The following is a 27,878-nucleotide window of genomic DNA, read 5'->3' on the forward strand; positions in this document are numbered from 1 at the left end:
TAAACCATAAATTTGCGGCATCTAATCGCATGGCAAACAAGTTAATTTGCAACTCCGCCGGCAGCCAACTGGGACAGGCCACACCTGCAAAAGTGCAACGTGCAACGTGCAGCATGGCCGTGCGCTGTATGCCGCATGCTGTATGCTCTGAGGTATTTGCGACATGAGTCAGTTTCCAGATCCCGCGCAGCTGCGTAAGTTTCCGGGTTAATGCTAATGCTAATTCAGTGCCGAGCCCCATTGTTGTTCCCATTGTTCTGGCCTCAGATGCAATTGCCCGGCGGAGATAGCGGACGCAGATGCAGATGCAGGCGAAATGTCAAAAGTGAAGCCTCGTAATTATAAGGCTGGCTTTTCCACCCATCCATCTACGTATCCATCTATCCATATGAGCTGGCCGAGACTTCGGACCGCCTTGGCACAGTTCTCGTTCTCCCCCTCCTTCTCAAGCATAATTGCAGCCCCAGAGCCCGCGAGTTGGCCCACATTGGGTCTCATTACTCCGCCGCTGCCTCTAACTATCTGTATCTGGGCACACACGATAATGACAGGTCTCGCGGGCTCTGCATTTGTCATGTCCCTGCGCATTTGGGCCTTATCAAATGGCCAATTTGGAAATCATTAGGTTTTATGGCTGCATATTCGAACGAAGGAAGCCAACGGCGTGCTCTGCATGTGTCTAAAAAGTATGAAAGGGGTATATTATTACATTCGCTTGCCGCAGGACAATGCAACTGGCAACTGGATCCCGAGAGCATCGTCACCGCTTCTAATTCGCCGTTTCCTGCCGCGTAATTGCGCCTTTTTCAAAAAGCCAACTGGCTGCGTGTTGGCAGCGAATAAAAAGACTGCAGTTATAGTTAACGGCATCTAATAGATACTTTGCCACCTTGCCATTAACAGATGCAAACGAACGGGCGATCGAATGGGTGGTGGAGAGTGAGCAGAGCAATAAAGCAGTAAAGGCCATAAAGCAGCGGGAAATTGAAAAATCAAGAGCTGGCTGGTGGCTACCGACTGGTGGAAGATTGATTTAGAAAATAAAGGGGAGCAAATTGCCGCGGGCCATGGAGTTGCTCATACGCCCAGTGGCCGCCAAATGACAACGCGGCGTATGAGTTCGAAGCAGAGCTGGTTTCCCAGCCCTTGCCAGATTTTTCCCACTTTACTACTTTCTCCAAAGCCCCCCTGGGAAATTAATTATCCAAATATTTTTCTGCCATTAGTCAAACACTCGAGTGCAACCAGCTGGATCTCTTGTTCTACCCATCGATTTGAGTTTGGCCAGCCAATCGGTTAATTAAAATCTCTTACTTTTTGCCGTTTGCCAGCCCAAAACCTGAGATATTTCCAAAGAGCCCGAGGCGCAATTTCAAGCCGTTGTGAAACTCCACGAGGCCGTGGCCAAAAACCAAGCCGAATGGGGAGCCACCCGCAAATCTTTCACCTGCTACAACTTCGTCTGGCCACGCCCCCTGGTCTTCTGCGCCGCCCCCGCCCCGCGACGGCAAATTACCTGGGCTACAAATTGAGCGCAAACGCATAATTAATTCCGCAGTGCCAGCGCTGGTGGTGGAAAAATGGGAAAAAATTAAGTTAATGTTTTGAAATCAGCAGGTAGCCGGCGAGCAAAGACACACAGACAGTCCCAGACATAACGGTAATTGTGGGGAGGGAAGGGGGCTGGGTCGTTCAACAACAACACAGTAGCAGCCGGCACATTGTGTGGCATGCCCCCAGCACTGGCAGCTACCACATTCGATTTCCAACCGCCCAGCCACCGACGAACATCAATCTGCCACTTTAAATGGGGGTTTCTCTAAGGCCTCTTAAGCACAGCGATTTCTGGGTATTAGAGATGGTAATGTCTAGGGTATACCCCAAGGACTCTAAAACCATATCCCTCAGGGGTTTCCTGCTAATGATATGTGGTACTTTCTAAAATATGGAAACATTGAGAGTTTTCTTTGTCCCATTTACATAAATACATAAAATACATTTTATACAAAATTCTATTATTTTGCTCTTTGATCAAAATTGACGTAAAATAACGCGAATTCTTTGGATTCTTATGTTTACTACATATCTTTTTGTGTTGTTTTCATTTTGGATAGTTCAACCATTTAAAGCTGACTCTCTATTAATAAATTATCATGCTGTATTCAAATTTTGGAATAAAAAATATAATTATAAATTAATATTTTAAATAAATATTTATTTAATAATGTATGTATACTATCCCTTCTTTTTATTAAATATTTGTATTTCCCTATTTGTTAGGTTAACATGTTTTCCATGTGATCTTTGACTGTTGATCTATTTTGGTATCCCCTTGGAGAACGCACTCTTAAGCCTGTCTTGGAACAGATTATCTATCTGGGGTCTTGACAAGTCTATCGCCTGGCCTCGAGTTGCAGTCGAGTGCTCCACGAGGCGAGGACCACTTTGGCAATTAACCACTAATGCGAATGCGAGTGCGTCTATGGGCCTCAAGACACGCTCTCCAGGCCGAGAATGTGCGAACAACGCCGTTGAGGGGATTTGAATTTGATTTCGAATTTGAATTTCAATGCGATTTTGATGGTGGCGCTGATGGCGAAGTCGATCGACTCGATGGAGTCGATGCCGCTGGCGCCGCTCGCCGAAAGTTTCTCGCACCTGCGCAACTCACTGGATGACTTGCCAGCTTGCCTGCTCACCTGGCAGCCCCGCCTGCCCGCCCCCTGTGCCTCTTCTATTTGCAACTCCAAATGCTCCAGCGACTGGCGTTTCATAATACCCATGAAAGCCGAGACGTTGCTGCCTTGGTTTTTGTTTCACTTTTTCGGCTTTTTACTTTCACTCGCCAGCTTTTTGTGTGGTTTTTCGGTTTTATTTTCTTGTGGCCCAAAAGACCGACTCTTTGGTCAGACTTCGTGGAGTGCTCGACGATCAAGAAATCAAATTCAATTTCATTGTTGCAGCCACCCCTTTAAAAATCCAACACAGTGGGCTTTCTAAAATTGTAAATGCTACAAATTCGATTCGCTTTGATTGAAATGGAATTGAGTGAAGCATTTAAAATTGTTTTGGGTCACAATTATGTACGATTCCTCGGATTTCCCCGCCGGTTTCTCTATTCGCTGCACTTTCGTTTTCCGCTTCTATCCGCTGCAATTACGCCGCAATTACGCTTATGTTTATGTTTTGAATTTTCAGCTGTCTCGTCAGATACAAAAAAGGGGGAAAAACAACCCAAACTTAAATTGCCAGCGAAATTAACCGTTAGCCATGTTACGTACGTGCTACTTAGAAACTTCAAAAAAAAAGAGTGAAGTTTCAAGTGATTTTTCCGCTGGCAACATTTCCATTGCTTTCGGGAAAGTCGTCTGCTGGCGGGGAAACCGAATTGTGCAGCAATCGCTAATTGAGCTTTTATTTCTGCGCACGTACAGATCTTAGTCAGGTGTCGATTCCCGCGCCCCTGTTTGCATAACGCCCACGGTGTTCAACTTGAACCGAGACCCCACCAGCGGGCGGTATTACTACTTGCCACCACCCACCGTTCGGCGGTCTGGGGTCTACGATAGGTGATCAATGATCCATGCACGGGCAGAAATCGGAAGGTTCTCCGAAGTATTTCATAGCTACTAGTCATTAATCACATTTAAAATGGGGAAAATAAAAATAGATACAAAATGTTATCCAACATTACTTTATTAAGTCTTTCATTAATATTATTTATTTTTAAAAGTTGTAATAAAAATGCATAAGCTATATGGCAGATTACGTAGCTATTGATTATAAAAATCATTGAATACTGCCAAAATATAAGTAGGTACAAATTAGGCTATTAATAAAGTTAGGCTATCCAAGCCAAAAGGTATTGGTAAAACTATAAACTTTTTAATTTATTTAGCAAAATATTAATTTTTACTTTTAATAATGGATTAATTTAACGAACTCCAAGCTATCTTTACCCACGTTTGACCTTTAACATTTATGTATGTTTGTTTCTAATTTTTACCCCTTCACCAAGTTCAAGTTATGTCTTGCAGTATTTTTGGTTACCGTTCCGCTACTTGCATCATTTTTTAAACCTGACCAGACCAACATTTATTGCAGAAGCGAAGCAAATTAAAAATCTTCACAGGTATCTGTGGTTTGGGTTTGGGTTAAAACTCGGCGATCGCTCTTATATAATGACTCACAAAATGCGCCGGCTGCCAATAAAAATAAAAGTATCTTTGATGACTTCTCTGGCAGCGTACGCACTTGCTTTGCCCATCTTTTCCAACTTCAGTCGCATCTGTGATCTAATAAAGCATAGCCGAGTCTCCCCAGCCATTCGCCATTAGACAGCTCAAACTGTTTCGCATTATGCTCGAAATGGGTTAAGTGGCTTTCAATTTAGACACAGCGAACACACAAAAATGCGAACAATATTCACTTCCATTTGCCCCGACTTGCTGAATGAGTCAATGAGGTTGAAGAGGTCGGGGGACGGGGGAGTTTGGGGCGTTTCGACCACGCCCTTGTGAACAAAACAAGCTTCCGGCAGAGCAAATTATACATAAATAACCCATCGATATTGAGTCACTCGCCTGCACTCAAATGCTATGTGCGATCCAAAGACAATTTGTCATTCAGTTTTTCAGTTTTCCATTTCGATTCGCCTGCGATTTGCATTTCCATTAGCCCATTTCAAGTTGAAGCGCAATTGCAATGGCAGAAGTTGCATGATGGGGAGACATGGCGGGTTACGTAAATTCCGATATTGCCTTTCCAAAGGTAAACACACGGTGCGAGCGTAAGAAACAACGCCAGGCGGAAGGCGAATGTTCCGTTTTCGAAACGCGTCAAATGACAATGGCAGAATTTATTATCGTTCAGCGCTCCACAGCTGACTCAGCCAGCCGGTCGGTCGATGGTCGATCGATGGCTGAATGCCATATGCCAGTTACACACGACTCGGGCGAGTGTTGCACTCCTTATTTCCCCACATCATGGAATTTCCCAGGCGAGGGTCGGTGTCAGAAGTGCCAGGCGTTGATCGGCTTTTTGAGCCCCAGTGCAACAATGAACGCTGCCTAATCCACAGACAATTAACCCAAATTGCGCTGCTCAAGCCATTTTGGCACGTGGGCCACTCTCGCATACTCTTGCGAAAATTGCAGCAGCCGGGATCACACTGGGGGAAAATGATGATTGCTTTCTGTACAATATTGCCTCGAAACTATTGCATAACACATAATTAAGAATTGTATACCTTCTGGGTCAAGCAGATATGAATCTTTATTAATATTTTTAAAATGATTAGTATTTCAAAAAGCAAATCATCCTTTCAAGTAAGCAAGCTTTGGTATGCCATATCTATGCGAACATTAATAGAGCTATGGATATTTTGAATAATAATATAGATGGATTATCCTGCGATTTATTTAAAAGGTGTGAATCCACACTGAAATTTTTATAAAATTAAAGTCATTTATGAATCAAAAAGTATGCTGATTAGCTTTTTCTTCGAAACTCGAACAAATGTCATGTATCCCTCAGATCGTTTCATATTTAAAGTAATAATTTTTATTTCTTTCCACTAAGAATACCAATTCAATTGACTCCTCATTAGCCGAGTTGTCGAAATACTTTGCAGTGCAGGAGGGATAATTGCACAAGACGTCGTCGTCATTGGCGGCAGCTGGCAGGCAACAACAACGGTCGACTGGCATTTGAAAGTCTTTGACTTGCTGCAGTTAGCTCAAATAAAAACTGCCTCGGCCCAAGGTAATGGGCAATTAGCTGCAGCAACCTTCTGGGCCAACATGGGCTAGTCAAACAAATGAGGCAAGCGGAAAACAAACTTCGGTCTCCGGCGTGGAGTGCGCCTGTCATGGATACGGCAATTTGCTGGCCAGTCGCAGAATACTCGCAGATACAGCTACAGCAACAGATACAGATAGAGATAGCCTTTAATTGGGTTTAACTGGCTGTCAATGGCGGTAGCCAGCTGGCCGGGGGGTGGGCTGCGGTGCTCACCGCCCCGGGGGGTGTTCTTGGACATTAAAGCAGCCGGGGGGTGCACGCGATTATCGGGGCAATGAGTGATCAACGTTATGGGCTGGAGATGCTTTTCCAGCAGGGGTGCCTCTATTGAAAGCCATAAATTAAGTCGAAACAAGCGACTATTCGATTTTATCTCCCAATATCATTGTCCTTGCTCTGAATGGATTTAGAAATGCGGAAATTAATAGTGGCTGTAGGGAGTAGGTTCTCATGGGTCATAAAGTCTATCTATAAGCAACCTAAGCAATTTCTTTTTATGCAAATATTTGTCTTTCCCGCAATCGATACCCCATAATTAGCCCCACTTCCGACACATTTTTGACTGCCAGACAAGACACCAATTCGCAACCCGAATCACGGTCCCCTCGCCTTGCCAAAATTCGAGCTCATTTCGACTCATTTTGCCAGCCAAGGCAAGCGGAGAATATTTACGACTATCTGACGAATTCGCATGCGTCTCAGGTTTCCGGCACGCGTTCACGCATTTCAAAGTGATCACAAGCGATCCGAAGGGAGGATCGGATCGGATGGCTGGGGGAAGTTGGACATGTTTGCCCGATAAACAACATAATGAGCGGCTGGTCGGATGGGAAGTGACAAATTTTCAGCGCATGCGCGCAGGCGATAAAAGTTTATTCTGAGCATCTGACAGATACACGTACTGCATCGTCCGATCGCTGTTGTTTACCCAGCGTAATTCACCTCCGTCCACCCCTTTTGTGTCCCGCCCCTGCGGTCGGACGGTCATCTTTATCTCTGTCCCTTATCAGTGCACATATGTACGCGTATGACTCTGTCTGCGGAATCGTAATCGTTACCGTGCCCCGAGCGGTATTCCCAGGCTGCGGGCTCGGTTTTGCCCACTTTTGTTGTCTTTTTTCAGTTTTTGCGGCGAGGTAGCAAGGCCAGAGGGTGTCCCAGATAGCCGGCTATCTCCATCGGCTATCAGCGCTGTTGGTCAGCATAATCTGGCGACCAGAACCGCGTTTCACTCTCTGACCAAATATTTTGGTTTCGCCTCAAATTAAAATTGGGGTCTCGCTACTTAATCTCCGTCTTGAAGCGAATGACAAACAAGTTTCCACTTTCACTTGAGCATGGAGCATGGCAGAAGACCCGATAACCCAGAACTGGTTGTGGGAACCACATATTGTTGTTGCTGATAGGGTTCCGTCTGCCAGACCGCTGAGCAAACATATTGTTCTGTGGAATTTTTGCCATAGCTTTCCTTTGATAAGGCAAGACCTTTCCCAATAACTGGGAATCGGGCTCAACCCCCAGGGAAAACTTTTCCTCAGAACCAATTAAGCTTCTCTAAAAATATTAATTTAAGAACTGTACATGGGAATTTCACTGTTTGAATTTCAATTGAATTTGGTTGTATACAAAATTTTATTACTAAGCCTTTAAAAATAAATTAATAAAAGATAAGAAGTTGCATTTTGCTTAGATGATAATGATTTATAATATAATTTATAATGATAATAATAATAATGACTCATCGCAGAAGATAATTATCCTTTTTTATATATTTATATTTCATTATTCATAATATTACTTTTAGTAAAACACAAAGACAGATAATAATTTTTCATTTCTTAAATTCATTACAAGTAATAGGAACAGGAACTGTGTGTTCTTGCCATCATGAACAACATTTTTTATTTTATGTTTGCAACTCCAAAAGTGTGTTACCGGGGTATCATGTTTAAGAGAAATAAATATAAAATGGTTTTAAATGGGTTGTGTTAGTGCTCCCTCAATAGATTTTTTATGCCTCGGATAGTGTTTCGAGTTAGACAAGTCCGACTCCACTCTAGCCCCTCCGCCGCCCCACTGGACTACATGTGCAAGTGCTTCATCAAGTTTTAGTGTGTCCGCCATAAACACCGCATAAAGATGATGGTATTAAGTCCTAAACCCAACGAAAATCCCCGGCGAAGTGTAAAAATCCCAGCATGAGCCGGGCTCAAAAAGCGCAAGCTAGCAAACGAAGAAAACAGTAAACAGTAAAAACCCCGGCGAAATAGAGGGGTAAAAGAAGCGCTTTCGTCATCCCGACGTCATAAAGCAAAAGATATTTCTCTTAAGTCAAAGTTAATAGCTCTTAAATCAAAGCGGGATCGGCAGAAGAAAGAAAATACTTTTTATAAAGCCTGTTTTTGCGATACCTGGGGAAAAGCTCAAAGATACGCGGCGATATCACTTGTATCGTTGAGTTACGTTACGTAAATCCGCTCTTTTGCGGGGGAGCGGAGAGAGGGGGAGAGAGCGTGAGTGCTTTTCCCCCGCTACTTTCGAGTGAAAGAGAGCGCGGCGGCGCAGTGCGGCAGAGATTAAGATACATAAACAAAACGGCGAAGCATGCGAAAAGCCAGCACAAAGCAGAGAAACAAAAACAAACGTCGTGCAGCGAGGAACCGGAAAATGGCCAATGCCAAATGGCCGCGAGAGCGCGAAAAGAGAGCGAGGGCGCAGTCGCGAAAAAGAGCGAAGCCGAGCCGAGTGCAAGAGCCGAGCGAAAGCCGAAGCACAAAGCCCGGCGAACGAGTGCGGCGATTTCAGCGCACAGAATCATTCTTGAAAGCGCGCGCGAACCTTTCGCACCAGCAGACCGCAGATACAAAGATACAAATTCGCAAGATACAAGTTCGCAAGACCGAAAATCGCAAAGTAGGAAAGGCAAGGCAAGCAAGCCCGGAGGAAAAGCAAAGCCCTGGCAAAAAACGCCGAAAAGTGCAAGTGAAGTGAGCAGACAGGCAGAGAGAGGGGGCCGAGTGGAGTTCTTAAAGCTTATAAAAACAAATTAGGAACGAGGCCTAGTGGCCCAAATTCAGCAGGCAAGGAAAGCAAAGAAGATCAAGCGAAAATTTGAATAATTAAAAATAAACACGCGCCGTGCCGTGCGAGAGAGTGTTAGTGTGAGAGTGCGTGTGCGTGCGGCGTATCCGTCAGATACGCATTGCGAACCCAATCCAATCCAAACCGCTGACGTATTTTCACCCGAATACCGTTATAGAGCCGCCAACGCTGCCGGCCGGCTTTTTGTGCCCAATTAACGCACATTCAACAAATTGCCAGACGCGAAAAACAAATTGTTACGAGTGACATCGGAATAATATCGGAATTAAACCCAGTTTATTGGACGGAATAATACGTAACACAAGATACAAAACAGCAAAATAAAACCCTATAAAATAATATACTCACCTTTCGTCTCGTTTAATTTCGCTGCGGTTCGTGTTCTGGTGGTGCAGTGCAATAGAGAAAAGTTTATAAATAAATGTACAATATACAAATAACTGAATGCAGATGTTTAGCATAATAAGTGTCACAATCAATTGCTGAGCGGCGAGATCTTGAAAATACGCGAAAAGGTGATTGCATAAGGATATGGCTATATCGCGGCTGTTACCAAGTGACCTCATTCAAGGTTGCCCCTTAAAAACCCATAGACATTGCAGTTTACTTGGTTTCTCAATTAGCGCCCACGCGCCTCGAAAGTTTTTTCCTTTTATTATTCGATTTTTTGCATGCTCACCTGGTGAATGTAGATGTATAAGGAGGGCTTACGGTGGTCTGTAATTAACCTTGAATCATTCATTATAATTCCACCCGTTTTTTTTTCTGTGCCCTGTGAACTATAACTTAATTGGTTTTCATTTCTCGGAAATAGTTACAGAACCATATTTTTTGCCTTTAATCAAATCAGATTTCCGGGGAACCTGCCGCCGAATAGATACTATTATTTAGAAACACTCGCCTTGCGTGACGGATGCAATGTAACAATGTTAGATGCAGATACCCCCAGGAATATGTGTTCCATGTCGCCGTTTTCTCAATTAGGAATCGCTCTAAAGTGCCCACACTGGGTCATTAAGTTTTAATGGGATGCTCAATAAAGTTGTACGCTTTAATTGTTTAAGCGTGGTGACTCACGACGCGCACAGTGCACTGCGGCGATAAGAAGGCAATGCCCAGACTAACCCGAGTCTTCAATCTATCTCCCGCAGGAACCCATTGAGCTGAAGAAGCGCCTGGACGAAGTGCGTCTGCTGGAATCGCGACGCTCCGCCCGTCTGGCAGACCAGGATCGCGACACCGACTTCGCCAGGCTCGCCGACATGAGTGGCGAACGCCGCAGGACCATCCAAAACAGTATTGAGGTGCCGACGATGCAGAAGTGAGTACATATGAACTTATATTCAAAGGATATATAGAGACACCAAAAATGGGACATTTTGGAGCAGATGGCCTAAGGCTTTTCAGTCCAAAACCAATATAGCCTTTCAAAAACTACCGAATTACCCAACCTGACTTGTTGTTTACCTTAAATATATATTCTGCGCTTGCCTAGAGTTAAGAAACCGTCTGTCCCCCACTATTTTTCGCCGGTCGTACCCGGTTTTCATTCGCATTTCATTCGTTCGTTTTGCTTTTTCCACTTTGGCTTGGCTTTTGCATAAATATGCAACGATTGGCGTCTGTGTAGACTGGGCCATATCAATAATTTATAAGTGGCGACAAATTAGCGGAACCGGCCACCAAGTCACGGACATCGACCGATCCATGTATAATATCTATAATAAAATTGTGTCTCCGTCTTGTCGGCCAGCTGCGCCCTCAGCCGGCCACGCCCAGGCTATTTAGCATAGACGCCGCTTTAACTGCACTTACATAAAGAGTTCTCACCAACCCCGCCCGCTACACCCACTGCCGCTTTGCGATCCCCTTCAGCTGGGCTTTCACAGTGCCCCATTCCGCCGGGACGACAGCTGATTGCAAAATAATTCAGATTTTCAATTACCACCAGCTCAGACGTCGCGACGACTACGTCGAACCTAAAGACGGCGGCGACGGCAAAAAATACAAAATTCGAAATACTAACATTTGATTACGAAGGCAAACAGTCGGGCCGGGTGTCATAGTCTAAGTGAATGCTCTAATCAAAAGGGGGCTTTATTTAGAATAGCGCAGAGTGTACTTCAGACAGTATGGGCAATCAGTGTGACCATGTCACGGGTAATATGCTCACGACAGAGATATTCGGTTAGTGTTACCCTGCCTCAGCAAATGAGGTCAAAATAAGTGACTTAAGTGACTTCAATCAAAGTGTATGCCAAATCAGGTTGACAAAACACACGAGTATCCATGAGTGAACTAGATATTTCAGCTGGCCACTTGGCCCCATTAATATCTCGACGACTGTAGGGCATTCAATTTCCGACTTGCAATTGAAGCGATTGTCACTCGCCACTGATGGTTGCGTATTCCATTTCAATTCCAATTGATAAGCCTCGCGCGCCGCAGTCGAAACTATTAGTCAAGTGTGCAAAAAGGCAGCAACATCGCGGCAACGCTGAATGCCGGCCACGTTCTCAATTGATAATAAAAATAATAACAATAATAATCAAAATAAAGCAGGCAGAAAAAAGAGGAAAAATGGAAAAGAGGGAACTCGGAGCAGAAAACAAAAGCGCAGGCGGGCGGCAGAATGTGGCTCGTCATGTCTAGCCAGGGGTGTGGTGTTAGGGGGGGTTTGGAGGGTGATAGGAGGTGGCTGCCGGCACAGAGGGGCACTTGTAATTGCGTCGCAAATGCCAGCCGACCCATCCAAAGTCGAAACTAAAAACAGCTGGAAAAACTAACACCAAAGCTAGGCGGCAATGTTGCTGCTGTTCCTGTTGTTGCTGCCGCTGCTGCAATTGTTGCAGGCAGTGTTGCAATGGTTGCTGCTGTTGCTGCTGTGGCTGCTGCTCCTGTGGCTGCTGTCGCTGGCAAAGGAAACAAAAGTTCATGGTGTCCGCTGGCCGTAATAAAATTCAAATAAAATTCAATTGAGTTCAGCGCGAGTCGCTGGGCCAGTTTAATTTAATTAATTACAATGCCGTGGAGCGCGAGATGTGGCATGCGGCATGTGGCACTTAGGGGGACACCCTGTAGTTGTGAAACCGAAAAGCGAAAACGAATATTGCCGGTGGCTTGCCGCAGTTTCAGTTAGTTTATCATGAGCGCTCGCTGCCCCTCCGGTTTTATTTGTATTGCTTTTTATTTCACTCTGTTATTGTTTCGAAGCCCGCCTGCGAATGCGGAAGTATTTTTTCCCGCTCCCACACAGATACGCAAATAAGCTGTAAGCACAAAGCTCTCGCGATTCCGGGTATCTGTGTGAGGGTCTATCGTCGCCATGTTCTTTATGTTTTGATATGGCATCTGGCGAGCGAGGGAGACGGCACTCACACACACGTGTAATGATAACAACTCGCTCACCTTGCACGGAACCGCTCCCCGGCCACGCCCCTGCCCGCCGCCCGCCCACCGACTGACACGCGCTTCTCCCGTAATGCGACGTAATATCAGAGCCCCCTCCGTAAGGCCCCCCTATAAAACCCCTCCCCAACTCTGCTAATCTAGAATGTGATTTCCTCGCTTACGTGTGCGCGCGCTTCTTTTAATGCGTTTTTTTATTGTTATTAATTTACATAGTTTAGCAACCGATCTGATAGTTTGAGTAAACAACTCTCTATTTTTCTGACCATTTTCCCTGTTCGCTAATGCTAATTCACCGGGCAAACAGGGTGGACAAGATTAAATAATATTTACCTTTTGCCGGCTGTTGAGGGGGAAAATCCCACTGCAAATCATCTTTGATCCCCAAGCAGACGGACCTTCCATCGCCAGGCATTCCCTAACAACTGCAATTGCAGTTGGCAGACAAAGAACGCATAATGATGTGACAGAAAAAGAAGAAAACCATAAAAAAGTAGAGCCGTGGTAGCGAATTAAATGCGGAAAAAGTGGTAATAAATATAATAAGCGCGTAATTATCGCGTAAATGTCAATTTACGCGGCGAATGCGTTGCGTCAGTGCTAATTTTCAACGCTCGAGTGGACGGCAGACCCCATCTATAGGTCCCCATACGCCATATAGGAAAACACCCCGCCGAAGCCCGCTGGGTCGTTCGTCTAATGGAAGCGTGTAAGCGTCAATTGGCCAGGTTACTCAGTCACAGTTAACTATGTTGTTGTTGCTCCGACGGCTGCTGTTGTAATTGCAATGATTAACAACAGCCACCGCCGCCGGGGGAGCAGGGAACCCCCCTCCCGGCACCACCCCCCGCAGTTGCATTCAGCTGCGCCTGTTGTTTATTGCAAAAACAAACAATATGGGAAACTGGCAGCGCGCTGAGAAAAGCAAAAGAACAGCACAGAAACAACAACGGCAGTAAAATAATTTAAAAACAAGTTTACCGTTGCACAAAAACAAAAAACAACGCAAAAATAATAAGCAGCGAAATCAACAAAAAATACTCAACAAATTCAGAACAACGATAACAAGTTGTAAATAATTATTCAACAAGTTTTTGAGCCGGGGAAAAGCTCTAAAACCACATATACCCATGTCTTGGAGTCAATTAACCAAGGCTCCAACTAATGTATTAGTCATGGTATCGATTTGATGGCCGATTTACGAAGTAAATTGCTTGAGAAGCGTTTTGGCCACCCTTTGGCAGAGAGTGCCGGTGACGAAGGCTGCATAAACAAAGCGGTTTGAGGTGACGTCAAGGAATTGGCAATGCCTGGGGAAAGTCAGGGTCGGGGAAAAGGGGGAAAGCAGAATTCAAATCCCAGTTGGCTGGCAGCGGCAATTAGCCGAGACTTCAAAAATATTTGCCAATTTTTTCTCCCTTTTATTTGGCTTTGTTTTTCACCGTGGCTGCTGGCTAGAGACTGTGCTCAAATATTATTATGAGCGACTGTTTGTCTTGCCCTCAAAAATACGCCGAGCGGCGGGCGGCGGGCGGCGAGCAGAACCGCTGGCAAAAAGAAGAAAAACGAAAAAATAATACTTAATTTCAGTACAATAAAAAGTCAAGTCGAGCGCAAAAGTGGGTCAAAATTATTATTGAAGCAGAACAAAAACAAAGCCAGCAGCAAGGCAACGATAATGGCAATGCAGCCACAACAACAGTCGCGGGGGGCGGTTTCCAGGGGGCAGGGGCGACGAAATTTATAATAATTTTCTAAGCGGCGGCCCCTCGACGGCAAATTATTGAAATGCATTCGCATTTCGCATTCACCCGGCCAGGAGGGACACTCCACATAACCCATATAACCACGCGCCCCTCCGCAGTGCCACCCCTTGCCCAGAATCTCCCCCTTCCCAGGAGCACCGGGGTATCCGTATCCATGGCCCAGGCAGCGTTCCAATGAACGTAAACACAATTTCCCAATGTTCTGCACGAATAGTTTGTTTGATCGTAAAATTTTATTTCTGCATTCAAATCGCAGCGCTAAACAAAATGCAAAGAGAGCGAAGAGCGCGGAAAAAATCAAAATGCCAGTGCAGTTGGTGGGTTCGTGCACTGGGGGAAAATACCTAGTACTTAAATTAAATATTGAGGTATTCAAAATATCCGCCTAAAGGTTGTTCTACGAAAATGTATCTTTTTTTCCTTGGGATTTTTAGCTTACTCATTTTTATAATAAAGGATAAGGCATCAATGTTTATTTCTTCCAGTGCACTTTGTTCCTGCCGTTTGGGCCTGTCTTTGCCCCTTGCTGGCTGCTTATGATTTGGCCGAAAGAATGAGCTTCCTGCCAAGAAGGAATCCGAATCGATGCGGTCTGGCGGAAGGGTCATGAATTCCCGCGAAAGTGGGGTTTAGACCATATCAAGGGTTCCCCTTGTGGTCATTGCAACTTTTATGGATTATAAACAAAGCTGACAATAGTTTGTTAAGCAAATAAGGTTAGGGGAGCTTATGAGATGCGAAGATACACTTGCTCTAATTCAAGTGAATTACCCCGCAAATGCATTAGTAGGCCGTGCCAGCGAGCCCCTTTTCATCACCCCGCCTTAGGTGATACAGAAAGATATGGGCAGAGCGATAGAGATGTGCTGACGCTGATGGGCGAAACAATCTGTTGAAAAACACACCGAGGGGCGGATGGGAAAAGGGGCCAATGGGCGCATATTCGCACCATTTTCGCCAGCTAGTAAACTTCTAGTGGCTCTCCGGCTACTGTGTCCACTGGGAAATGAGCACACATCTAGCTGCCTGCCTGCCCGGCCGCCTGGCAAATAAATAAAAAGTGCAGATCGCGGCTGGGGCGCGAAAACATACCGACACTGGTGTCCGAAACAGCAACATGATCAACAGTTGCTCATAAATTAGAGTTCGCCATCGTTTGGTGTGCCGATTTTCGGATCGCAGGCAATAAAACTTAACGCCGCACACTTATGACTGAAAAGCAGGCCGGCGGAAGGGGAGCTCAAACTGTATAGTGCACTCCATGCCGGATGGTATGGGGCAAGTACGAGTGCTGCACGCAACATTTGCACTGCGGCCAAAACGCAAATTTCGAAGAACCAAAATTAGATTGAATTGTTTCTCCTTCTGCGGCAATTGCAGGCTAAAATCCAAGGAACTAGGAGGGGTTTTCCAGGGGGGTTGTCCAGGCGGAGGGGGCTCCATAATGACCGACCTGGTCTAGGCAATTTGATTGAGTTGTTTCCAATTGAAATGGCAAAAACGCTGCGGGTGTTGGCACTGATGTCTGATGTCTGACAGCAAGCCGTAGTTTGAGTCCGGGCCGAGACAAAAGTCATTTGGCCAACTCGACGAAGGCAAAGGCAGTCGCAACCGCAGTCCAAGCCTCTGTAATTTCCAGTTACAGTTACAGATTTCTAGCCTCCTAGCCAGCCGAGCAGTGATTTGGCTTATTTCGCCGGGCCTGCGGTGGCCGGAATGGAAATGGGAATAGCAATTGCATTGCAGTTCCTTCCACTTCAACTTGGACTGCAAGTTGAAGCGGTTCTTTGGGCTGTGTCAATTAGAGTTTGGCTCTTGGGTGGGGGCTCTGGAGTTCTTGGACTCTGGTGTCCTGGGCCCTGGAGCGCTGTCATTCCATTTCCACTCGGTGACCCACAAGATTCCGTCAAATTGTCGTGTCACGTTGGCTCTGGCTAATTCGAATGGCAATGAGCTGTGCCACGCCACGCTACGCCTTCACCTTGACTTGGCCCTCGAATCGGGCAATCAGGTAACCAAGGGCTGAGCTGGGTTTTCCCCGCGTTTTCCCACTCTGCGCTTTTCCTCCTCGGATAATTAAAGTGTCCGCTTGTTTGGCTGTCGCGATTTGTTAATTGAATTGAATGTTAAACGTTGGCCAAGCCAAGCCGGGCGAGCGGGTCATCAAAATGCAGGGGAGGACTCGGCGCATGATGGGGGCATGGGGACCGCATTGGAGTGTGTGTGCAGCCCATTTAGCCGGAGTGCACTGTGCCGCAGTGGCCACTTAACTGTAAAGGCAACGCACACGTACCGCCGACGACAACCGCCAGCTTTTGCGGCTTCCATTGGGCCAAAACAGCGTGTTCGCATGGTGGGGCCAATAACGAAGATTTTAATTGAAATTGACATTGTTAATTCATTAGAACGCTAAAAGCATTCTGAACAAAAGAAAGCTATTATTCGGGCTGGCGTTAATTTAAGTTGTCCCACTGGATTTCGCATGTTTCATTAGCCAGCGATGTCGTTTGTTTGAGAGTATTGTGACAGGAATTTAGAAAATACTTCCCTGGAAAGGGTAGAAATATAACCAATTAGTTTTTAGTCATATCAGTGCATATGCTGAAATTATAGTTTACATACCAAATAAGTAATAACCAAATATCTTTTAGATACATATGAAACTATCCTGACCTCATAAATGTTAAAATATTCTTTCTCTAGCGTTGATTTGAGCTGGTGACCTTAGCTTCCTAAGATTATTATTGTTTCATAGCTTTAAGGGCTTACAGAGCCCACTGTGCTTCGCCGGCCACAGTGGGCAATTCCCATGGTCTTGCGGCTGGCTGGTCAGCCAAATACCGCTAAATTGTTGCAGCAGCAAGTGCGGCGTGCAGCAAATGCAGCAGCGACGCTTCCTGGCGCTGGGCCCCCTGCATGCTAATCAGCTGGAGGCGATGCCGGCGACACAAGAGCGCCGAGCGGCAGCAGCGGCCCACATTCGGAGTGCTTGCCAGTGGCAGGTGTGTCAAGCCCCCATCGAAAGCCCCCCGAATCCCATATGCACCCCTTTCTCCTGTCTAGACCAGTGTCCATGGAAAACGGTGACAACTGGCAGCTTGTTACGCCCTTTCGACTGTCACACGCTTATTGCTCTTGTCACCGACTGCTGGTTGTTCGTTGTCGGTGTTCGATGTTTGGTTGTTGGTTGCTGGTAGTTGCCTGTTGGTGTTGTCACTTTTGAGTGGGTCGCCCGACTGCCGGGCGAAAAGGAAATCCCCTCTCGGGCAACTTTTCAAATTGAATTTCGCCGATTTATCAATTTCCCCCGAAAAAACACAAACAATAGAAAGTGGAAATGGCAATGGAAAATGGATGGAAATGTCGCTGCCGGCGGGCACAACATCGACCATGGCTAATGACATTTTGGGCCAGGTACAAGTACAGTAGGCCCCCGGTGGCAAGGTGCAGTGCCCGGGGGAGAGGCCCAGCCCCAGGCCACTTTGAAGTTCCTCGCTGCCTTGTCGCAGAGCCTTCCGCCTTTGGCCCCCCGCCGCCCCCTGGCAAGCCGAAGAAAAGCCGCTCATGTCCGCGCATTTCTAATAAGCCCACGGGGCACACCTCGCCGCAGTTCAGCCCAGCTCAGTTTAGGTTGCTTCGGCTCGGTTCAGCCAGCCGCTCAAGTTCAAGTTGAGGCCTCCTGTCGGCGACGTCGCAAAAGGGAGGGAAATCGGAAAATGGGAAAAACAAACGCCAAATGGCTGAAACAGAATCGACATTGGCGCGGAATTAATACGATTTTTATTCATGACTCCTGCACGAAGAAAAACGACCTTAGGTTCTAGTAGATTGTAGATTATATTTTACATATTTTGAAGGCTAAGCTAAAGCTTAAGGTAGAACATTGATATATGTATAATGTATGGGACATTTCGATTCCAACTTGAATAAATGCCATAGCAATAATGATACTTTATGATTTATTTCTTTAAAATATATAGTATATATAGTGTTTATATAGTAGATAATATATTGTAGATATATAGATTCATATTAAGATTCATTTTTTAACAATATTCTGAAGATATTCATTATATAATCTGTTTCTTCTTCCATTTAACCCCAATAAAAATGTGAAAAACTATGGTATAGTTGGTGAAGATCAATTTTTTAAATTTATGCCATAATATATATATTTATAAGACTTTTTTTCAGTGCTATGGTGCAGGGGCTACGGACTTTAAAGAAGGGATGGGTGGGATTGCTGGGGGGCACAGACCCATGGGGCGATAGCCAATCTGCTTTGGCCGCCGGCTGGCTTCCGTTGCCGGAATGTGGTGACAATGTCTTCTTGGGCTTTTCTCCGCCTCTACCTTTGGCTTAGGCCTTAGCTTTTGCCTCAGCTCTGGCCTTTCCTTCTGGTCTTTAGCTTGTGTTTGTTTTGCTTTTTGTTGTCTTGTTGCCACAGACAATTGCATTGTTGTTGCTGCCTCCTTGGCCGTTGTCGCAATGCTAGTAATTTGTGCAAATGAGCCTCTGAAAAGGCGTGGAGCCTTTGGGACGTGAGCCGGGGAAATCGGAAAAGCCATGGCAGGGCCGGGGGACAGGGGGACAGGGGGACAGGGGGGCCATTAAGGCAAAAACCGAAATAGACAAAAAATGTTTAAAGCGCCATTCGGCTATGTAAACGATGTGGGTCCCGCCGAAAACGAACACAAGAAAGGAAAGCTGTTAAATGTTTTTCCCCCATTTTCCAGTGCTTCGTTTTCAGATTTTTGCCATAGTTCAGATGGTTTCCTTTTCCCCTTGCTTTCCAGGCAGTAAAAATAAATGATAATACGGCTGGCTTTAAATGTTAATTGAGTTGCCGACAAGGAGGCCAATCCTCAGATTTAAGGCACCATTGGGCGAATCACACAGCTCCATTCAAACTAATCAACAAGAGCACGTGCTCGGCCAGAACACCACAGATAAAAAATAGACCAACGAAAACAAAAAATAGAAGAAACTTCCATTTCAGCATAACTATTTACTACGCCTACTCTGACGTTTTCGTCGTTATCTGCGAAAAATTAGTAGAGACCCGAATCAAAATAAACCGAAAGTAAACAGTGGGGGAAAAACACACGCACCCGGCCATAAATGGGGTGATAAAGCAGCCGGTAAAAAACAGGCCTACGCCATTGAGTTGGCCAGCAAAAACCCCCAAAACCCCCCGAAAACCCCTTCCATTCCCAAAAAATACGCACACACTTTACTGTTACGCACCGCGCTTGTTTTCAATTTAATGCCGCGTATTTCACCTGCAGAAACGTAGGAATTTCGCCGCTTGTTTTCTGTTTACCCCCACAAATTTCCGTCTGGCCGCTGGCGCTACTTGGCTTGGAGGCCACATCCCCAAAAGTCGGGCTTTGTTTGCTTAACTCAATTTTATTGTTCGTTTTTGCAAAAAAGCGGGGGGGAGAGGGAGATTGAAGCGAAAAAACAGCAAAAATTATGTGTGTCAGCGGCGGGCAGGGCTGCGAAAACGAAACCTCCAAATTAACAGGGACAACAACAAGAAAAGAGGTCGCCCTGTTTAAACAAAATAAACAAATAACGAGGCAGCAACAAAGGTGAATTCGGCATGTTTTTGCCATGTGAGAAAAGGCCTCCAGAAGAGGCGGAAGGGGCAGAGATTGACTCACCTCACGCAGTGCGAAAAAACAACTAAAAAACAGAAACAGAAACTACCGCCTTGAACAACAACAGCTAACAACAGTCCCAGGCACTTGTCTGATTTTCGGACTGGCCAAAAATAAAACCAAAATAAAAAACACACACTCACACGCATAAAGGTCGTCTGGCAACGTCATGGGCAAAATATAGTATAAACTAAAAACAAAAAACAAAAAAAGGAAAACAAATCGTAAAAAACGAAACAAAAATGTGGGCACACAAATATTGAATATTAAAAATGCGTACGAGTCTGCGAGCTTGGTGATTTGTTTTGATTTCACTTCGCCTTTGGTAAATGGAAGATTTTTCATACATATTGCGCATACGCACCGTGACCGCTTGAAAACTGATAGGAGAAGTGAAACCAGAGCCATAGATACGAGACATACACCCATCCATCGAGCACTTTTGGGCCAAAACACTTGTCATTACACGATTTCCTTTTGTCCAAATTGTATTTACCTTCGGTTGGGTTTCGAACTTTTCTTTTTCGAGCTAACATTTCCGCTTTTGTTGTTGCTGTTGACATTGGCTCGAATAAGCGTAGATATGAGCCATAGAATCTTGGCCCTTATCGTGCAAACTGATAAGCTGGAAGCTCCTTCGCCAGGCACACAAAACCTCAATGAAGTTCTGGGGCAACGAAACCGAAAAACAGAATAGCCACCCTCCACTCTAATCACTGAAATCAGCCAACGACTTCGGTTCTTTTTGTTCGTTTTTTGTGTTTTTTTCCGGAGGGGCTTTGTGTTTCTGCCTGCGTATAAATTACACTTGAAAATTGTTTAGATTTTGATTGGCGATATCTGAGGGGCCCCTTTACGGCTGGCAGATTGCAGGCCACGAAGTCGTCGCCTTGTCTCCCCGGCCAGCTCGCACTTGCGCTTTCCCTGGGCAATTTGGTGAAAGTTGCCGGGCCCGGGCCGAAAACAAAAGCGAATCTCGAGCACGTGGCTAATTCAATAAGCTTTAATTGCAGGCCACAAAGCTGTAAGCTACAAAATGCAAACTGCAAGCAGCAAACTGCAAGATGCGAACTGCAAACTTCAAACCGCACTGCAAATCAAGTTGAAATGGAGCTGCATCCAGCGAATTTCATGCAATTTTCCACTAATTTCGCCGCCACATGCAACAAACAAGCGAGCAAACAACCGAACAACCCAACAACCAACCGAGTCCGGGCATATCATATCGCATCTCTTACTTCCTGACACTGCAATGTAATTTTGCTTTCAACACCTCTTTTCCTCGACTGTTGATTGCGGCCGGGCCAGGCCAACGTGGCCGAATAATGGCCAGCAGAAAGGCAGCCAGGCAGCCGAACAGCCGAACAGCAAGACATTTCCCAGGCTCGAGAGCCGAAATCGGGCGCGAATATATCGCATTTCAATCACGCGCTCTGGGGCAATTTACGTGCGGCCACGCAGCGAGTAGGCCGAAAAGGCAGCCGGAGACCTGGTCAAAAGGCAGCCACAGCCGCAGCCACGGCCAGCGAAGTGCAGCATCACAATGCAACATCAACTGCAGTTTATTAAAGTTTTTCCAGCCAGCCAGCCAGCTCCAAAGCGGCGCAATGGGGCGGAAAGCAAACGGCCTAACGGTACGGATTGTGCGCATTAAATGGCTACATCGTGATGGCCAAAACCCCCTTCATTTTCCGGCAGGCACGCGCCTTTTGCCGGCCGGCAAAGCCTTAAAAGAGGGAAAAAGACAGCACACTGCAAGAAATTTGTGGGGTTTAATGTATGTCTGTATTTCAAGTAGCTGACTTAAACGCAGCCACATAATAGTCAAGAGAAAACATAAAAAATGCAAGTAAGAAAATAATAAAATCAAGGTGAAAATCAATAGAAAATATTTACTTTAAATATTCATCAATGTATGTAATTAAAATTCAAAGTACTAAATATTTTAAATAATTATAGAAGCGTAGAATTGATTACTAAAAATATTATTATTATTATGACTTGGATAATTCAACATATTTTAAATAGTGTAAAGGTATATGTTCGTATCTACTACCCCTTTTTATCAGTGCACAATGACAGCTAAGACAGCACTGATTCTCCACGGCTGCTCGAGGAAATGTCGATTTATGCGCGAATTTACTTTTATGCGATTAGCAACGATCTGCGGCAGAAATTTATCGGCGAGTTTAGTAAATTTAATTGGGACGGAAATCCAGGCAGAGGTGCCAGAGCATTAGACAAAAGACTGAAACCAGGTAGCCGGGTAATAAAGTTTTATGGCCCAGCTCTCTGGAACTGAGGAGCGCAGGCCGAGGAGCCTGCACTCGGCCAAGTGCAGTCTTGGCCACAAAAGCCCGCGGCTCTGCGCGTTGCACAATGCAGCGGCGGGGAGTACGGGCCGAGTTTAGTGTTTAGTGCTTCTTGGCCCACAGCAGATGGCCGGGAGATAACAGAGCAGAATGGCAGGGGAGAGCGCTGCCAGTAAGCCGCTTAAGTCTAAGCAGCAATAATTGCATCGGTGCAGCGGTGCATCTGTGAGATGCAGTTCCATCCGGGCAGAACCAGAACTCCAAGGAACCCAGTTAATCCTGGCACGCAGCAAGTGTGGCACCCAGTGCCTTTCAGCGACGACAAGTGGTTGTGGCCATGACGACGTCTCAATAGCCGTATTACCCAGCTCCTAACTCAATGATCTTGACCAGGGGAGGGGAGCGCACTCCGCCTGATTATGGCGGGTATGCCAAATCAGTTCTGCCGTTTCAAATGTTTTGAATTTACGAGAGCGTCGCGTCTTTATGGTCATCCCCGCGCCATTGTTGACGGCTTCCTTTGTTCAATTTGCTTTTTAGCTCACAAACAACGCCAAGTTCATAAGGATTTTCGCCGATTGGGCCAGCGAAGGTTGCGCCAAGGTTAGCTTAAAGTTGGCTGGCTGGAAAAGCCATCGGGTCTGGGAAATCTACCGACTCACTGGCTGACGGACCGACTGACGTCGCCTCAAATATGTGAGGCCATCGGAAGGAGGCCAATTAATGACGAAACAATAACGCACGCACACAATGGGCGGCAGTTCAGCGGAATTTAGTGGCCACAGAAATTAGTTAAATGGAAAAATAGTTTAGCGATGTTTTGCATTGAAATGCCGCCCGAGGCGATTATCGCTGAAAAGACCTCGGGGCATTGTTGCTGTGCAAATTACTGCGATGGGCGGTCGGCTTTGATGTCGAGCCAAGCCGCTGCCTGCGTGTCTATATCTTTATCGGCCAGTTTCTAGCTTCTGTATGTAGATGAGTGCTTGTGGGGGTGGCCGATAAAATCAAGAATCAAAACTGGGTCAATGCTCAGGCCGGAATGGATTTGCCAATGAGAGGGGGTTGTTTGAAGTACTTGTAAGATAAAAGTAGGTCACCATGATTATAATATTTACCCTATTATCTATGGTAATTGTTAGAAAAAAGGATAAATCCGTATTCAGTTACCTGATTCACTTATCAAACTACATTTGTGGGTCATAAAAACAATGATACAAGTAAATGCTATAACATAAACATATATGTTGTTTACAACATGGTTAAGATAGGTATGAATAAGTATTCAAATACCCCAATCCCTTTAAGCAATTATGTTACTTTTAGTTTATATTCTCCTACACAACCGACTAAGCCTTTATTTCTACCATCCTATCTTCCAGTCAACGGAAACGTCCGCCCAGCGATCCGCAGGACAGCTACGAGGAGACATGCCGTGCCGCCGAGATTCTGTCATCGATGAAGCTGCAGAGCCCGCATGGCTGTAGGTCATCCTCCTGACCCCCAACCCCGACCCCAACCCCGCCCCTTTGACTCTCTCATTAATTCTACCCATTCCCCAGCAATGGCCGACAAGTGCTCGAGTCCCGGCAGCAGCTCGTCGGCTTCCTGGAGCTCCGGTTCCGCCTCGCCGCCCCTGAGCGACGACGGCCACGCCCACCACAGCCCCCACAACATAATGTCGCCCCACGATGCGGCCAACGCACGCATACGCACAACATCGGTGTCCACCTCGGACGAGGGCATTGTTATCGACTTCAAGGAGGAGCGCAAGAAAAAGGTGAGTGCCTCAGTGCCTTCAATACCTGCCCCCTAGAACTTAAGATCTAGATGCAGCCGTAGGAAATCTAGATACAGGAATGCGGTCAGAGGAATCTGGGTTGGCGGCGGTGGAGCGTGACATTTTGTTGCATTTTAATTGCAACTTTGTGTATAGATTTTAATTGCCATAATTATGCAAATGTCGGTCGGTTCTTGGCACGGCAACACGGCGTATGCTCGATGCCCCGCCACCGCCGCACAAATCGCCCATTTGGCAGTGCACATTACTCATACGCAGTGCTGGCAAAGAAGTATGGGTATAAAAACTCAAATAAATGTCGGGAACGATTCTCGCCCCGCAGAATGCCAGCGCATCAATCACACAAAAGGGCAATGTCAGCAGCTCGTTAACTTGGCCAGCACACACCAACACACTTGCGAAGAAAATCAATAGCCCCTCCCCTGGGTTAGCCCTCCGCTTTGCAGACATGTGTGCCCACAGAGTTGGCTCTTTAATTAATTATGTTTGAGCTTTAAGGGCCGAAGCCCGAAATCGAAATCGAGAACCGACACAAAACTTGCGCAACTGAAAACCAACAAAACGAGCGGCCCCCACCCTTCGAAAAACCAACTTCTGCCGTTTGTTTGCCCAACTAGTTACGCTTTTTCGCCCGCTCGTGTGTTTGGCTACTTCGTTTAGAGCTTTTAAGGGCTCTTAACAGCAAACACACAAAACCCAGATACAACGAGCGGCGGCAAGAACAAATATCGAAGTGAGCAGCAGCCGCGGTGAATATGCTAACCTTGAAAGTCTGATTAGATTTTCATATGGCGGTTATATGTTTACACGCCGTCAAGCCCCAAATACACTGGAAGAATACAGTACCACACAAATTTAAAAATATTATATTTACTGTCAAAAATTCATTGAAAAAAAATGTAAACAATCATTTTAAATTTGAGTATATAAATTGTATTAAACATTTAAAAATGCTTAAAGTATATATAAATAACATTTAAATACTTTCAAATAAAATCATGCACAATTTGTTTTTAATTCAAATCTTAAAATTTAAATTTGTAATTTTATATATTTATATTTGTATCAGAGTGTTTGATCGAAAATTATATTAAAAATGCTGTACTATCATTTTACTTCTTCTTTTCAAAGTGCGGGCTTACCGACAAAATATTATTTAAATCAGAAAGTCAACGCTTTGATTTTTAAATAATCTGGGTTTTGTTTAGAATATCTAATGATCTGTCGCTCAATCGAGATGACTCAACTTTCAGATTGTATCTATATCTGTTGATAAATGCTAGCCAGGGAAAAGGCCGGACTCCTCATAACATCTTGACTTCTCGCCCAAGTCCAACCGATTTTCGATTCATTTCAATTAGTCAAACGCTCTCGAGTCTCCGCCGCCAGCAGTTGCACTTTCACTTTCCATACCTGTTGCACAACCGAGCCGAAAAAGCTGACCACAGAGTCAAACTTCCTGCTCCGTCAGTCTTACGAAAAAATAGAAAATGAAAAAATGTCTGCGCCTGGGAATGCGCATTTGAATTTATGTCAGAGCCAGCCGACCACGCCCACCGCTGTTCGGGGGCTGGGCAGAAAAACAAACAAATGCACAGGCGAGCACAATGGAAAAGTTTATTTTGCCAAGGCGTGGCTGGTTAATTGAAAAGATATATGCCGCGTTTCCGCATCTTGCAGCCTGCATCGCGCATCTCGCTGGCCAGCGAAACACAAGCCAGCTGGATGGATGAGCGGATAGATGGATGGATGGATAGAAGCGCGATTGCCGGGCCGAGAACGAATGCAATTAATGTCTAATTGTGCGCAATTATTGTCAGTTGTCAGCTGTGTGATGTGCCGCATCAGAATGCACTCGAGTCCGGCGGCGGAGTGGGGGAGATCTTCAAGGCGGCCACGTGGCGCATACGTAATGGCATCCAGCTGACATTGCTCATACGCACCGTGGCGCGTGCTGCCAGATGCATCGATGATTAACCTTCGCGGCCCAAAACGCCGTCGTCATGCGATTCAAATGGAATGATATTATATAGACTTAAACTGTCGTGAGGCACCAGAGGGTCGACTCATGGCGGCTGGATCGTCACCAATCGTGCGGGTTATTACTTAAAATGCAGATTTATGTGCATTCGCCATTCGCCAGTCGCCGTTTACCATTTACCGCCAGCCGTGACAATCAGGGCCAACGGAGCCTGCCTTTTAATCAAGGCCCTTTGCAATTGCAGTCCCATTAAGGCGAACCCAAGGCAACCCCCAACCCCAACCGCAATGGGTGGTTAAACACCCGCCCATTAATTTCCAAGCACACATGGAGTTCGCGATGGCCGCCAGGGGAAAGGCCACAAGTCAATCCTGGAGGGGAAATTAAAACGCCAACTGCCACGACAAGAGCAATCAGAACCAGCGTTTGGCGGTGACAACTCCCACCCGACTGGATCTCATAGAGTTTCCCCTGAATTCTCCAATTTTGCGACCTAATTGGGGGCCAACCCTTTGAGAGCTCGGCCGCATCAGCATCAGCATTCACTTTGTAGACGCGGCTAATTGCACACGCCAGTTCTCTCCCCACTCAGTATAAACTTTTCAAATTCCAACTCACAGTATGGCACAGTTTATAATTTGCTGTGTTTTTTCCAACTAATTTGTTTTATAATATCAAAAGGCAACAGAAGCGGCAAAGCCCAAGCAAACAGGCAAATTATAGTGCACCGAGCAGACAGCGCGGCGGGTGATTCAGGGGCGGCGTCGCAAGGGGCTCCCACTCTGGGCGGCGGAAGGGGGCGGATGAGCGGCTGGCGTTGCGGTTAGCTGGCATTAAGCTTTCGCAATGCCTGACAGTTGAAACACAAACAAAAACGGCGGCAGGGGGAGAGGGTGCCGAGGGGGAGGCATGGGGCGGCGGAACTGCATTCGCGGCCAGCCAACTTGGCGCGGCACACGTGTCTGTGTGAGCCTTGGCTTAGCTGCTTTGGCCTTTTTTGACAAATGTGCGCGCATTTTGCAGCTGGCAGCTGAGGGGGCACACTCTTCAAAAACGAAAGCCAAACGCTAAGAAATACGCCAGGGTTCTGCCTTCAAAGGCAGAAGCATTAGAGTGGCATTATTTATAACGATTAAGGATTGCTTTGGCTTTAAGGTAGCCTTTAATGGAAAATAAAATAATAAGGATATTTATACGAATTTTGTATAATTTTTTATTACGATTTTGAACCAAATATGATTTGCTGCTTTTAGAAAAATATGAGAAAAATGTTTGGCTTACTATTCCTTATATAGAAAATCAAAGAATATTTATTTTTTTGCTTCTGAATCTTATGTCACCTTTCTAATGTTCGGGCTACATTTTTTATGAGTGCAGCCCACAGCAGCGCAGCATTTGCATCTGCACTTATTTTTAAACAGCTACCGCACTTGAAACAAGTTTAAATTGTATTATTTATGATTTTCGTTTGCACCTCACCTGCGCTTTGGCTGTGCCTTATTTCCTTCGCGTGTCTTCGCTTAACTTTCTGCAAATTATTTTTATTTTTAAACCGAAACCCAGAGGAGAGCAGCGCAGAAATAAGGCAGAATTTAATTAAAATCCGTACGAGTGCCTTTGAGGGGCTCTGCAACAACCTTGAGTCAACATTCACTCACCACAAAACACCACACACTCGAGCACCTCAGTTTCACAGTCTCAGAAAACAGAAATCTGAAATCTGAAATCCGAAAGCAGAAAACAGAACTGAACACCTAACAATTGCTGCCTCTGGCACTCTGTACAAAGAGCATAGATCGACGTCAGCATCGCAGTCGTGTGTATTAATTTCACTCATATGGCTGTTGGCCTTGAATTCTGATTAGGAAGCGATTTAAATTTATCTACAAGTCATTTTTCTTCGCTTTGGCACTCTCCTTTCGTTCGCATTTGCCGCTCGCCTTTATTGAGTTATTATTAAAACTTAATTGTGCTGCTAAAAGCCATTTGGATGACCCCCCCGCAGTTTGCAGCACCTCCTCCCGCGATTTGCAATTTGTGGGG

The 27,878-nt window shown here is 45.6% G+C and overlaps 1 protein-coding gene across 6 annotated transcripts in view; it reads left to right on the forward strand.

The window, feature by feature from the left end:
* Positions 1 to 27,878, forward strand: part of LOC108031058 (zinc finger protein 704) — a 114,766-nt gene that overhangs the window by 47,842 nt on the left and 39,046 nt on the right. For 2 of the 6 annotated variants that reach the window (XM_017104259.3, XM_017104264.3), the window contains exons 2-4: positions 10,056 to 10,225; positions 23,436 to 23,536; positions 23,616 to 23,833. In XM_017104259.3, coding sequence (XP_016959748.1) covers positions 10,056 to 10,225; positions 23,436 to 23,536; positions 23,616 to 23,833 — 489 coding nt within the window. Of the gene's footprint in view, positions 1 to 8,607; positions 9,420 to 10,055; positions 10,226 to 23,435; positions 23,537 to 23,615; positions 23,834 to 23,889; positions 24,897 to 27,878 lie in introns of those variants that run through there. The other 4 variants (XM_044090789.2, XM_050888983.1, XM_050888984.1 and 1 more) reach the window with 4 other exon arrangements.

The sequence above is a fragment of the Drosophila biarmipes genome, chromosome 3R, assembly GCF_025231255.1.
Source record: "Drosophila biarmipes strain raj3 chromosome 3R, RU_DBia_V1.1, whole genome shotgun sequence".
Lineage (NCBI taxonomy): Eukaryota > Metazoa > Arthropoda > Insecta > Diptera > Drosophilidae > Drosophila > Drosophila biarmipes.